Consider the following 15,136-nt stretch of genomic DNA (forward strand, 5'->3'; position numbering starts at 1 on the left):
GATATTAAGTCCTTTATTACATGTTCTACCACCCATGTAGTATACCACTTTATTTGTACTTGTGGATTACAATATATTGGACGCACAGTACAGCCCCTGAGCGTCTAGTTGAGTGAACACATTGGTAACATCAGGAGAGGCTTTAAGGGCCATTCAGTGTTTAGACATTACAGGGAGGTACACAATAGGGACCCTAGGGGTACGTCCTTTTTGGCCATCGATAAACTCAAACCTCATTGGAGGGGTGGCCCTAAAAGAAGGGCCATATCCAAGCTTGAAATGGGTTGGATTTATTGGGTCAAATGTCAAATGGGGCAAAATGTGGATATTGAGATCAATGCATTTATTGATAACTCCTAGTTCTGGGTTAATATATAGTTAATTTTGGAATATAAGTTCGTATTCTTTCTTGCCCTCTTAACATTACCCTTAATAACTGTTTTTCCTTTTGACAATTTTAATTTTTGTTTTTATCAGCAAGGGTTATGTGTACACTTGAATCTCATGGCCCCCTATTTGGGGTTTGTATCCAATCTGTCATTTGATCTAACTTTTTAGTCTTTTTGAATTTTTGAATTCGAGTTGTATATTAGACCTTTTGGTGGCCTATACAAAATTTTTCCCATATATGTCTGGTAGTACTATATACTTCACATATGTTTGGTAGTGCTATACAATTTTATATTCTTACCCCTTTATTTTTTTATTGCATTTTTATTTTTTATACTAACAGCCAAATGATAGGCTGATTGGCCTGGAGATTTAAGGTCATATGGCACCTGTTTTGAGAATAGATTTGTTATTTTGAGCAATTTATGATTACCTTATTGAACATAGGTTTTAAATGTATATGCTTGTCTTCTGGATAAGGCTGGTTGCGAGGATGAGGCCTGGCTTCAGCTGGCCCTATTCAGGAGGAAGGGGGAGGCTAGGACTGTGGGCCGCACGCTCGCCCTTCTTCCTGTTTACAACTTTGATAACGAGGGTTGGTTCGTATTTTCCAATATGACCGCTACACGAAAACAAGACTTGGCTGCCTCATTGCTATTATTTATAGTGACCGTTCGATTCGTCGCCCATGCCCTTTGAGAACGTCAGATGTGACAAAACATGTCAGGGTGGGACTACGCATTGACCTCACGACCCCGGAAGCACGGGCATACGTTTTAGTGTTTGTTTGCCGGCAGGACTTTTAACATTTTTTGTATCCGATTTTTTGTATCTGATAATTGGATAAACCTTTTAACAATAAATCTAGCATTTAAGGATAACGCATTATTGGAGTTCTTTTAATTTTTGCACGGCCTGTTCTGGCCCTGGAGAGTGCATTGACACCTACTAGAGGGAGAACCCCACATTCATGCAGAACAGTGGAAAGATATACAGAGGGAGAAGGATGTTAGGAGTTTGGTGTTCCGGGTACTTCTGACTGACCTGAGACCCTGCAGAGGGCTATATCTGCAAAGGGTTATGACCTCACTGTGATAGGGGGTCCATCGCATCCGGTAAGGGTCCTCATTTTCTTTTGGGTGTGTGCTACAGGGAGAAGCTATCCCTTGTTCCCTCGGCGGTGGAACCTACCTGTTACCTCCATCCTTCAATGGTCTCTCCAACGTCCCTTCCTCTTTGTCTCCTTGGTTTTTTCCTTTTCATCTGGGAATTGAACTTGGTGCCTACCATACTGGAACTATACACTCCATCATTGACTTTTGCACTTTATTATTTTGTGGGAATTATACACTCCCGAACTTTATGTGGAAGTGTTTTATTTTTGCACTAAACAGTATTTTTGGTAAATTGTTGATTTGCACATATGAAATATTGTGGTATACTTGTTTAGGGTGATTATGTAGATTCTATGCATATTTCTTTTGTAGAGTTTATTCACTAATTGTTTGCACACATCTCTTATTCACTTTATTTCAATTTTTATTAGCGCGGCCATCTTTTTCTTTATATCTGTTGTTGCATGAGTATCGCATGTTTTTTTTGGTAGCGCAGCTTTCTCATTCCATGAGTATTTTATCACTACATACCTTTAACGCGGCATATGCCCCCTATACTTAACAAGGAAAAAAGCTGAACTGTATGGATATCCATGATTGGCACAGAATACACATAGACATTCAATTATTAATTTATATATGTTGAATTGAGTATTTCGATTTTTGAGTTGCGGCACCTATTAATTTATTCACAGATTATATCAATTAGTTTTCACAAATGTTTCAGGGTAAGCGCAAGATATTATAACTTATATACCTAAAACATAGTAGATTAACTGGAAAAGATTGACACATAGCATACTTTACTTTATACCATTAGCTAGGTACTTGGAAGAAGTGGAAAATACTGCGTTTTCTAAAGGTTACATATTGCATTATTTATTGCAGTGAAAAAGCACTGGTATAGAATACCTTTAGGGCTTTAAGTAGTTCATCTCTGACTAGTCCACTTGGCAATTGGGCTGTAGTATTAATAATTTTGTAGGTTAACATATCTGTCTTCCACTTGGCTCCCCTACTGTAGGACATGCGCTGTTCATGCTTTCCGCAGCGGGGCAATTTCATTGTTTCAGCAGTTTCTTCATCTAATTTACCTGAAGGAACAATAAAATTAATGATTAATAGCATATATGTTTTTAGCTTCTCATATACACTATGGTCAATATACGGTAGAAAAACTGCATGTCTGCCTTCTTCTGAAATCTTCTTGATTACTTCTCCTCTGACTGATGAAGTTAATTTAATTTTATAATGTACCACAAATATTTAGTTTACAAAGAAATGTTGATGTAACATACTTTGAGGCCCCACCCAAAAATGAAAAATGTAATTCCAAAGACCAGTAAAATAGCTGGCATATGTAAAAACCCAAGGACCCCAAAATCAGTTATGGGTTCTCATATTTTTATGTAAATAAATTGGATTTTTTGACCCATCGTAAAATTATTTTCTTGGAGTACATTAAAGTACTTCTTTTTTTATTATTAAAGAAGTCACTTTTTCAAAAAGAAATAATGCATGCACATTTTTTTGCAGGTAAAAAAATATGCATTGATTATTTTTTGTTAGGGACCTGTAAAGCATTGCTTCCATGATCATCAGATTGTGGGTGTAATGCCACGGTCCTGTCTGTGTAGCTGTCTGCCCATACCTCCGATAAGGGAGGCAATTACACTCTGACAGGAAGCACAAGTAACTACTCATGCCACGTACACACGACCGGACTTTCCGGCAGAAAAGGTCAGACGAAATCATTCCGTCTGACATTCCGATTGTGTGTGGGCTTCATCGGACTTTTTCTTTCGAAAATTCTGCCAGACCTAGAAATAGAACATGTTTCAAATCTTTCCGACTGAATTAGTTCCTATCGGGGAAACCGCTCATCTGTACGCTGTTCCGACGGACCAAAAACGAGGCATGCTCTGAAGCAAGTACGAGACGGAAGCGCTCACTGTGGTAAAACTAGCGTTCGTATTGGAGCTAGCACATTCCTCATGCTGCAAATTCTGTGATCGTTTAATCGTTTTCCTTCTTTATAATGCTAGAAGAATGAAGTTGTTTTGTTGCTCATATTCACACAGATCTCTCACAAACTGATTTCTGGATTATTTCTCCTGGTCTCATGAATAATATTGTATTTTTTAAAAGCCTGATCTCCGGGGGTGTGGCTTAGCGGCAGATGTAGACGGTCGCATCTCTCTCCTGCTCCGCCGAGAATCCGGGCAAAACATCCTGCAGAACAGTATTACAGGTTCATCTCAGACCCCCTGTGGATCGGAACCGATCCGGACACGATCGCGACCCGTACCGCCGCTCTTCATACACGAATCCTGTCATGACAAGGAAAAATAAAGAAGCCAGAAGCCTCATGGAAGAACTCAGCCAAGATGGCGCCTGGACACAGAGATCATCCAAGGAGAAATATAAAGAGGCGGCACAGAAACTTCTCTTTGGAGGTAAACTCCCCAAAGACCCTCAGTCATCCTCATCTGCACAAGGAGAAGCTGTAGGAGGCCAATCTGAAACAGATGACACAGCCCCACTGGAAGATGTTGATGGATTATCTCAGGCCTGGGACACAGTGAGTACCCCCAGGGATGTGTTCACAGGGCGACAGAACGCATCTCCTGTTACAGATGAGACAGAACCCACTTTAAGGGATATATTATCAGCAGTGACATCATGTAATATGTCCATTACTGCAATGGCTGATGAACTTAAGGGGGTGAAAGCTGAAATATCGTTTGTGCGCCATGATATGCAAAAGCTGAGGGAGCGTACTTCCGCCATGGAAGGTAGACTAAGCACAATGGAAGATGAAATGACCCCCATGCAAAGAGATCTGCAATACAATTGTCATCTTACAGCCCAACATGCAGCACGCTTAGATGACCTAGAAAATCGCATGAGACGCAATAATGTGCGTGCTATAGGTATTCCTGAGCGGGCCGAGGGTAAGGATCCTGTTTCCTTCATTGAGCAATGGCTGATAACTACCTTTGGCAAAGAGGCCTTCTCCCCACTTTTTGCAGTAGAAAGGGCGCATAGGGTACCAGCGCGCCCCTTGCCACCGGGCAATCACCCACGCCCATTTCTTTTTAAGCTGCTTAACTACAAAGATAGAGATGCCATCCTGTCTGAGGCTAGAACCATGAGTGGCAGTCTGGCTATTGACAATTCCAAGATTTCTCTGTTTCCAGATTTTTCTGCAGAGCTGCAAAAGCATCGTGCTAAATTTATTGATGTGAAAAGGAGGCTCCGGGAACTAAGTGTACAGTATGCAATGTTATATCCTGCACGCCTCAGGGTAACAGCCCTGGGGGAAACACACTTCTTTGATCGTCCGGACATGGCTGCACAGTGGCTGGACCGGGAGGAGCGAGCACTTAAAGCAGCCAAGTCGTAACGTCAAGCACCGGTTTGAAAATATAATGACTTTCCTGATGGCAGCCGAGAAACTCATCATTATCCATTGACTTTTCTTCAGGGCCTACTGATCACAGGTTCAGGGTACGTTGATCCCTTTGGACTATTTGCAATTCTGCAAAAATCCCTTTCCTTTGATTTTTTTCTTTTTTTGTTACGTTACCCCTGGACAAGGCGGGTTGAAAAAGGAGAACACTAGAAGCATAATTATGCGATATATCCCACGCAGTATGCAGAGGTGAAACCCCCTACACTATTTTAACGGGAGTTTCCACTGCCTTCCCCCATCCATGGATAAGCTATGGAGACTATATATTCAGCGGCCTGTATGGCCAGAAGCCATGTTGGCTTTAACAGTTTATCTATGTTTCTCACGAGACTTATGCTATATCACCAGTTGTTGCTTTAGCCCACCAGGAAATACACAAAGGACCAATCCCATCAAGAACTTTAAGGTCCCCTTTTGCATATCCACATGTACATATGGTAATGTTGGTTTAGCAAGTGCAGTTTCTTTATGTCCATTTACTGAGTTAGCACGACTGCTGGAAGGATATTGTATGGTAAATGTGTGGTTATTATTCTTATTGATAGATAGACTTCCTTATGGCGGTTAAATTTAAATTTATGTCCTGGAATGTTCGAGGACTAAGCAACCCAGTAAAAAAAGTAGCGGTTCTTAGACACATTAAATCTGTGGGGGCTGGAGTTGTGTGCCTACAGGAAACCCATTTTCCTCCTGATCCGGCGCCCAGTTTTAGCCCTCGCATATATAACATTCAATTTCACTCGACCTATTCAGCATATTCCAGAGGGGTCAGCATTTTGATTCGCCAGGATGTAGAGTTTAAATGTTTACAGAAAATTATTGACCCAGGTGGGAGATATGTGTTCTTATTGTGCAACATATTTGGGTTATCATGTATTATAGCGGGAATATATATACCACCGCCGTTTTCGGCAGGGGTCCTCAGGATTCTGGCGGGGTTTATGGCCCAATTTCCTGATACTCCGCTAGCAATGGGAGACTTCAATAATTATTTAATGTATCAATGGGACAAACTCCCAGCCCCCACTCATATACCGTTGGGGGGTGGGGGGTTTACGCCCTTTGCCAGATTACTAGGGGAACTTGGACTGACAGACATATGGCGTCATGGTCACCCACACACCAAAAAATTCTCATGTCACTCAGCATCACATGGGGGATTATCCAGAATAGATTTAGGCCTCAGCAATGTCGCGATGCTGCCATTGGTAGTGGAGTCAGATTATTGTGACAGACATGTTTCTGATCACTCCTCATTTTGGGTGACTATCTCACTTTCAGGCACGGAGAAGAGGACAGGGTGGAAGCTAAACCCTTTCTGGCTTTCCTTGTTCCCGGAACAGGACCCCATACGGGTCTCATTACAACTTTTTCTTAAAGACAACCTGGGTAGTACTACGCGCAGTATAGTATGGGATGCAGCGAAAGCATATTTACGCGGCCAATTTATCAGAATAATAAATCGCATTAAAACAGAAACTAAGGCATGGGAAACAACGGTAAGAGAAAAGGTCACTGAGACTGAGGATAAATTTATAGCTGACCCTAATGAAGACACAAAAAGAGCGTGGTTAGGAGCTCAGTCCATGTCCACTCAACTGGCGCTACAACTGGCCGAAAACAAACGTTTTTTCCTACAACAGAGTCATTTTGAGGAGGGTGAGGCAACTGGGCACATGCTAGCTGTGATGGCGCGTGCGCAGCGGCCCTCCTCCCCGATTTCGGCCATTTGTGATGAGCAGGGATCCCTTCAACACCAGACCACAAACATATTACAAAATTTTAAGTCATTTTATGCCTCCCTCTACACTTCTCAAGTACACCCCACAGGGGAGCAGATAGATGACTTTCTAGAACAGTGTGAGCTGCCTCGCTTGTCAGCCTCGGATGTTAATATGCTTAATGCGCAACTGACTGAGGAAGAATTATCTACCGCTTTAGCACAGTCGCATAATAATAAATCTCCAGGAATAGATGGTCTCCCATCCGAGGTATATAAGCGATATGCAGATACATTACTGCCTGAACTACTAAAAGTATACAATGAAGGATTAAGGGAAGCTAAACTTCCTGATTCCATGAATGAAGCGATTATTATCGTACTGTTGAAACCGGGCAAGAACGCAGTATCACCAGACTCATACAGACCTATATCCTTGCTCACAGCAGATGTTAAGCTGTTGGCTAGGATATTGGCGACCAGACTAGCCAAGGTTATACACAAGCTAGTGCATAGGGATCAATCAGGGTTCATTCCAACCAGATCTACGGCCCAAAATATTAGGAGGCTCTTCTTGAACCTACAGATTCCTGTAGACAACCCCGGCAATAGAGCAATATTTTCACTGGACGCAGCTAAGGCCTTTGACAGTGTCGAGTGGCCTTACCTGTGGAAGGTGCTCGAGCATATGGGATTGGGGGCAACCTTTATTAAGTGGGTTCAACTGTTATACGCTGTGCCCTCGGCCAGGATTAGAATTAATGGAGAACTGTCAGAACCCTTTTCCTTTTTTCGGGGCACTAGGCAGGGGTGCCCTTTGTCGCCCCTGCTGTTTGCCTTGGCACTGGAACCTCTGGCAGCAAAGATAACGGGGGATCCAAATATAATAGGATTCAAACGAAGTAAAGGCACAGATGTCGTCTCAATGTATGCAGACGATACTCTATTGTACTTGGGAGATACACAGGATACATTAAAGCACGTTATGTCCCTCATTAAAGAATTAAAGAAACATGTCAGGCTTTTCCATTAACTGGAATAAGTCAGTGTTGATGCAGGTAGATCCCATAACTGAACCACTACCACAGGGAGCTGAGATGATACAAATAGTACCCGCCTTTCGTTACTTAGGTATACAGATATCCCCAAACCTATCCCAATATATCAACCTCAACTTAGTTCCTCTACTTAGCAAATTCCGTGAAAAATGCACATCCTGGTGTAAACTGCCACTTTCAGTGGTAGGAAGAATTAATTTGATAAAAATGGTTTGGGCACCACAGCTCTTGTATATATTTAACAACTCCCCGGTTTGGATCCCTAGAAAGTGGTTTGACAGGATAGACTCCCAATTCAGGGAACTGATTTGGAGCAAAAAGACAGCAAGGATTAGTTTAAAGACACTACAGTATAGAAAGGATGAGGGCGGGTTGGCAGTTCCTCACTCTAGGGCCTATTACCTAGCGTCCCAGCTCCAGCAACTGGGGGGCTGGGGGGTGACAGATCTGGCGGATCCTATCCGCAGACTGTTAGCTGTACAGGATGAGAGTGTGACGGCTCTGGAGTGTCTGGAGGCGGGATACATGCATCTTGATCCTGAGGCCCCTACAGTGAGAATGCTTAAAACATTGTGGGCTTACATGAAAAAAATGGTGGGGATTAGAGGTTTTATAACCCATACACCAATATGGCGTAATACTAACTATAAAGAGCTATTAAAGTTAAAAGGATTTAGAAACTGGGAACTATTAGGAATTCGATACCTGTCCCAACTGTATAATGGCTCAAATCTCAAATCTTTTATGGAAATTCAGGCGGAATTTAATATTCCACGTACCAATTTCTTCAAATATCTGCAGTTACGACATGCGTTACAAATACAATCGCAACGTACTTCATTACAACTGACTGACCACACGCTGATACAGGGGATCTTCCTGGAAAATAATAAGAGAGGAATGATTTCCAGAGCATATAACATACTCCTTAATGCCATGCAGGACTCTTCCGGCCTTCCTTGTTGGCGAGGCTGGGAGGAGGATATAGGGAATATAGACGGGGAGACATGGAATCTGTGCCTGTCTTGTGCACCCTTAGTCTCAGTCTCCGCATCCCAAAAGCTATCGCATCCATACTTGCTGCACAGGGTATACAGGACTCCGGTTAGGTTACACAAATGGGGGATCAGAGAGACTCCATTATCTCCCAAATGTGAAGGTGCCCACGGGGACCTAATCCACATGATATGGAGATGCCCCAAGCTTTTTCGTTACTGGAAGGAAGTTTTAGATATAATATCACAGGTTTATATGTTCAATATTCCAAGAGAGCCAGTAGTATGTTTATTAGGAGCATTGGATGAAGAGGCTCTAACCCCTTCGGCACATACTGCGGTCCTTCGACTATTATATTTTGCACGTAAACTCATTGCTCAATTATGGATCACTCCCAGAGTGCCCACTAGAAAACAATGGGTGGAGCAGGTTAACAAATTACTAAGCAGGGAGAAACTAACTTACCAACACCGAAAGGTTCCACGCAAGTTCTACTCATTATGGCAGGCTTGGCTAGATGTCCCGGGTTTGGCACCACATCAGTTGATTAAAGATAGGCTATTACAAATGTAAGACTTTAACTGCACTTGTACTGAGGTAGTCAAATACCTGACAAAATATACAATTTCAGGGGAAGTAGCATGCCATGGTGGGTTGAGGCAACTTTTGTGTTTTGTTACCTCACACTCTTAAGGTATTGAGGAAGTTTGAGTAAGCAACAAAAGGGTAAAAAAAAAAAAAGAAAGTTTGTTTCGTTTATTTTTCTCCATTTCTGCTCTTACCCCCTTTTTTTTTTTTTTTTCTCCTCTTACATAGCTATTACAATGTATGTATGATAGTGTATAACAATGCGCGCTTCTAATGTTATAGATATCCTGTAGTATCTGATGATGTATTGTTAAAGATGTCTGCTTCATATTGCCATGTTACTGTAGTACATCGACTGTCATGTAATGTGAAAGTTAAAAATAAATTTTCTTTTCTGATTTAAAAAAGCCTGATCTCCATAATAATTTTTACAATTTTTTTTATAGTCATCTTTTATTATTTTTTATTTCTTTAAGATCTTCTTTTAGGATTATTTTAAAATTATTTTCTAGTGATCTCCATATTGTTTTTTTTTTTGTGTGTGTCAAGTTACCACAATAACATTATTATTTTTTTTTGAACCTCAAGGAGGTTGGTGTCCCTTGTTAATTAGACATTGTCTTTTAGAAATGTATTTGAATAAAAACACATAGGCAAGTATTTTCAGAAAATAAAATATCTATTTATTCTGGGTAACAAAATAAAGATGAAGGCAGCGCTGGCGAAACGTTTTGAATTTGTGAAGCCTTTTGGCCCCAGGGCACACATCAAGTCTGTGGGAAAAAAAATGGGATCTTTAGCAGTCCATATAATAGAGAGCCCAATCTGGTCCAGGAATCCCATAGATCAGGACCAGCAGCAGATGATATATATGTCCCCAGGCTGCGGTACTACACCAGTTGCATCTTCTGTCAGACCAGACTGAACCCAGGCCATCACTTTCTTCTCTTCGATGCAGCCTTCCCTCCACGCTGCCCTGCAGCCTTCCTTGGAGGCTGTGGTTCTGGTGGTGGACTTGTGGTAGAAGGAGGAGGAGGAGGAGGATGGGCTTGCTCATATATGTGGCTGTTCTCAATTAGCTGGCCCCTCAGCCCCTTCTGAAGGGCCTCAGCAAACATTCCCTCACAGAGGAGGCATTGGCCCTTCTCCAATTCTAGCAACCTGGTGGCTAGATAGCAGCCATAGGCCTCTTCAGTGTCGGGGGGGCTCCTGAGGACATCCGTTGCTTCCCTAATGAGGCCCAGTTCTGCCTCCTCCGTCACCGTCCCCTTCCTGGGCCCAGCCACCTCCTGGCTGTCACTGGGCATGGCCACCTCCTGGCTGTCACTGGGCATAGCCTTCTCCTGTGTGCCACTTTCCAGACCCTCCTCCTGGCTGAGCTCATCCTGTGTATAAAAAAGGGACATAGTTTTAGTTTTTGGTTCATCAATCACACACAATTTTCAGATCATGACTTGCAAATTCAATGTTAATACATATAAAAGACTATCATTCTGACCCCAGCATTTTTCAAGCTGGTCACAAATATTTTTGGCCACTATTGTCAAATGATATGTATACATAATTTTTTGGATAAAATCCTTAATAAATAATCAATTATATCATCTAGTTAACACCATTAATATTAGGACAATAAATATGTTGAAAAATAATATACCTGGCTCCAGCTGGGCGCATCCGCTTCTTCCAGGATGGAAGGCCCAGGTTGTTCCTCATCAGCCTCTGCTGGGGTGGAGGGAAGGCTGCAGGGAAGGGTCGAAAGAGATTCCCTGGCTTCAGTCTGGTCATCAAGAAACCGCAGTTTTTGGAAGTACCACAGCTTGGGTACATATACGTCATCTGCTGATGCTCCTGATCTCAGGGAAGCCTGGATCTTTTTATGCTCCTTCCTACACATGTTCCTCAAGATCCCAATTTTAGTTTCCAAAAACTTCATGTTTGCTTCTAGGATCCAAGTCTTCACAAATCCCAGAAGTTTCTCCAGCATTGCCTTCCTTACTTGTTTATTGTAATATAAACTGTGTTTGACCTCCCACAGATTCCTCATCTCCCTGTACTTGTCAATAAAACTGGACATAAATTCTGGGTCCTTAAACGTATTAATTTTTTTTGTAAGACAATACACAAGACAAAAACACTGTCAGCCTAAACTCTCATAAACTTATCCCAATATAGGCCTTATGCTCCGTACACACGGTCGGATTTTCCGACGGAAAATGTGTGATAGGACCTTGTTGTCGGAAATTCCGACCGTGTGTAGGCTCCATCACACATTTTCCATCGGATTTTCCGACACACAAAGTTTGAGAGCAGGATATAAAATTTTCCGACAACAAAATCCGTTGTCGGAAATTCCGATCGTGTGTACACAAATCCGACGGACAAAGTGCCACGCATGCTCAGAATAAATAAAGAGATGAAAGCTATTGACCACTGCCCCGTTTATAGTCCCGACGTACGTGGTTTACGTCACCGCGTTCAGAACGATCGGATTTTCCGACAACTTTGTGTGACCGTGTGTATGCAAGGCAAGTTTGAGCCAACATCCGTCAGGAAAAATCCTAGGATTTTGTTGCCGGAATGTCCGAACAAAGTCCGACCGTGTGTACGGGGCATAAATCTTTAAGCAGTATAGGCCGCTGATGTTCCAAATTTTAAAAAATTTTACCTTCGTTTGGGGCGCTCGGAACTTCTGTTCCTCTTTCCTCTGTGCACAGAACGTACGTACGTATGACACATGCATGTTAGGTTTATATACACTGCGCATGCATGAAACTCCGCCCACGTCGCCCGCCCCTGACGTTCTTTTTCACAAATATTCCCCGCCCCTTCTCTCTACAGTGCGCAGTAGGAGCAACATGGCGGAGACACAGCAGGTGCTTGTTAATTATTCCAGTAGCGAGGAAAGACTGGAGCCCGAAACGTCCCGATCCCGGAAGAAGAGATTTAAGGACTTCAATATGGCCTTTGAAGAAATGGTGGAGATGGTGGACATCTTGTGGAGGGAGGATTATGATGGGAAACATGGGCCGTACATCCGCCCTAATTTGCGCAAGGATCAAATCATGACAACAGTTGTGAACACTTTGAAGCAGAATTTTGCGGTACGACGCTCCAAAGACCAGTTAAGAAAACACTGGTCCGACCTTAAACTGAGGGAGCCAGATCAGTATCAAAGAATAAAGAAGGTGCTTCAAAAAAGTAAGTACTTGTCGTGTGTTCCTTTCATGTTCATTGACACAGTAATCTTTCGTACGAAACATCGTTATTAGGAAACCCCGTTAGTAGGAACATAGTTAGTAGGAAACATCGTTAATAGGGAACATTGTTTGAAAATAAATACCATGTATTTAGTTGATACAGGGTTTTAACTACATTTTGGTCTTGCTAATTTGTCTTATTAAAAGAAGTTTAGGAAATTGTTGTCTAGATGTCTTTTAAACTGAATGAATTGCAAACTTGATTCAGTGGAATGTAAGGAGAGGACACTCAGCAGCTGTTTACACATCTGGACTCAGGAGCACTAGTGTGGGACACCAGAGCACATTTTTTAAGGTAACTCACATAGGTGCTCCAGTGGATACTTGGGGTGTCTCCATGTGTGAAACTTGGCCAAAAAAGGTAAGTATTCCAGATTGGTAAAAAAGGGAATTTTAATCATGTCTTGAACTTGGATCTCTTCCCAAACAGACAATTTTACACCACTTCAAAGCAATGTTTCATATTCCTATTTCTGGACTCAAATATCTGTGTGCTAAGTATACCTTTTGTTTCATTCTCATAGGGAAGAAAAGACTCACACAAAAGGATCCCAGGGACCCCTGACCTCGCCAGCCTGATTGGGAAGTAAGCCCGAGCCCCCCCCCCCCCCCGAGGATGTGGAGGAAGGAGAGGTGTAGGAAGTGGGCAACATGGGCACCCCACCAGGTGAGTGTCTGACACCCCAGCTTCAGGTAATCTATGTATGCCTGCATATTTCTAAATACATCTTTTTTTTATCAATTTTAGGTGATGTTCTGGTTGTGGAAGGGGAAGCGGCGGAACCTTTTACTAGCGCCAGCGCCCAAACCCTCATTACCAAAATCATGGCATGGAATGGGGAGATCGACACAATGCGCAATCGCCTGGACATCATGCAGCAGGAAATGAAGAACATGATCAATGTTTTGGGGAAAATATATTCCCTTTTTCCCTAAAACAAAATTGATCATGTTCTTCATTTTCTTTTTAGATGACCAGATTCTATTTTTTATATTTGTACATTTTAAAAGCCAAATTTTGAAGATGCACATGGTGTGTCAACATGTGCTAGCTGCCATCAGGGGATCTCAATGTATGCGTTTTGTGGGTGCAACCCCTTCCTCATAACGCTAAAGGCACATGTGAATGTGCACAGATTAACCACTTAAGGACTAGCCTTGCTTTAGATTTTAGGTGTTTACATGTTTAAAACAGTTTTTTTTGCTACTTGCTTCTTACTTAGAACCCCCAAACATTATATATTGTTTTTTTTCTAACACCCTAGAGAATAAAATGGCGGTCATTAAAACACTTTTTTTTGCACCGTATTTGCGCAGCAGTCTTATAAGCGCACTTTTTTTGGAAAAAATTCACTTTTTTGAATAAAAAAATAAGACATCAATAAAGTTAGCCCAATTTTTTTTATATTGTGAAATATAATGTTACGCCAAGTAAATTCATACCCAACATGTCACGCTTCAAAATTGCGCCCGCTCGTGGAATGGCGTCAAACTTTTACCCTTAAAAATCTCCATAGGTGACGTTTAAAAAATTCTACAGGTTGCATGTTTTGCGCTACAGAGGAGGTCTAGGGCTAGAATTATTGCTCTCGCTCTACCGGTCGCGGCGATACCTCACATGTGTGGTTTACGTTTTCATATGCGGGCGCTACTCGCATATGCGTTCGCTTTTTTTTACAATATTTTTTTTATTTTTACACTGTTTTAAAAAAAAATGGTGTCACTTTTATTCCTATTACAAGGAATGTAAACATCCCTTGTAATAGAAAAAAGCATGACAGGTCCTCTTAAATATGAGATCTGAGGTCAAAAAGTCCTCAGAGCTCATATGTGGACTAAGATGCAAAAAAAAAAAAAAAAAAGTCGTTTGAAAAAATGACATAAAAAAAAATATGCCTTTAAGAAAAGTGGGCGCAGCTGACGTAATGACGTCGCTTCAGCCATCCAATGGTATGGAGATGGGTGGCGGCCATCTTAGCCTCACTCGTCTCCATACCCAGGCACTGAAAGGTCCCGATCGCCTCCGCCGCTACCGACGGCTCCGGTAAGCGGCGGAGGGCGCGGGAGAGCAGCAGGAGGGGGGTGGCACCTCTCCCGCCACCGATAACGGTGATCTTGCGGTGAACCCACCGCAGAGACCACCATTATCGTACACAGAACCGGCTCCTGTAAAGATGGATACCTCGGTTGTGGCAGCAGCTGCTGCCGTTACCGAGATATCCATCTTCAAAGTGCCGACGTATATGTACAGGAGCCAGTCGGTAAGTGGTTAAAAAGTTTGCTAATCAACAATTTGTGGCTTCTTCTTTCAATGCTCAATACCAGTTTTGTAAGTAATTTTGTGTTTACAGTGACAATGGGGCTTATTTACTAAAGGAAAATCCACTTGGCACTACTAGAGCACTAGGAGAACCTAGGAGACAGCCAAAAAGAAAAGCAAGCAATAAATACATTTCTAGATTTTATCTGATCATTTTTTTTATTAATAAAAATTAGACATTGTCTGGCATTGCAATGGCAGCACTACCCGTAAA

At 42.1% G+C, this 15,136-nt stretch overlaps 1 protein-coding gene across 2 annotated transcripts in view; it reads right to left on the reverse strand.

The window, feature by feature from the left end:
- LOC141117111 (matrix metalloproteinase-18-like) overlaps positions 1–15,136 on the reverse strand; it is a 1,147,747-nt gene that overhangs the window by 741,232 nt on the left and 391,379 nt on the right. For both annotated transcript variants that reach the window (XM_073609736.1, XM_073609735.1), the window contains exon 3: positions 2,418–2,599. In XM_073609736.1, coding sequence (XP_073465837.1) covers positions 2,418–2,599 — 182 coding nt within the window. The remainder of the gene's footprint in view (positions 1–2,417; positions 2,600–15,136) is intronic.

This window comes from Aquarana catesbeiana, linkage group LG13 (genome assembly GCF_042186555.1).
Source record: "Aquarana catesbeiana isolate 2022-GZ linkage group LG13, ASM4218655v1, whole genome shotgun sequence".
Taxonomy (NCBI): domain Eukaryota; kingdom Metazoa; phylum Chordata; class Amphibia; order Anura; family Ranidae; genus Aquarana; species Aquarana catesbeiana.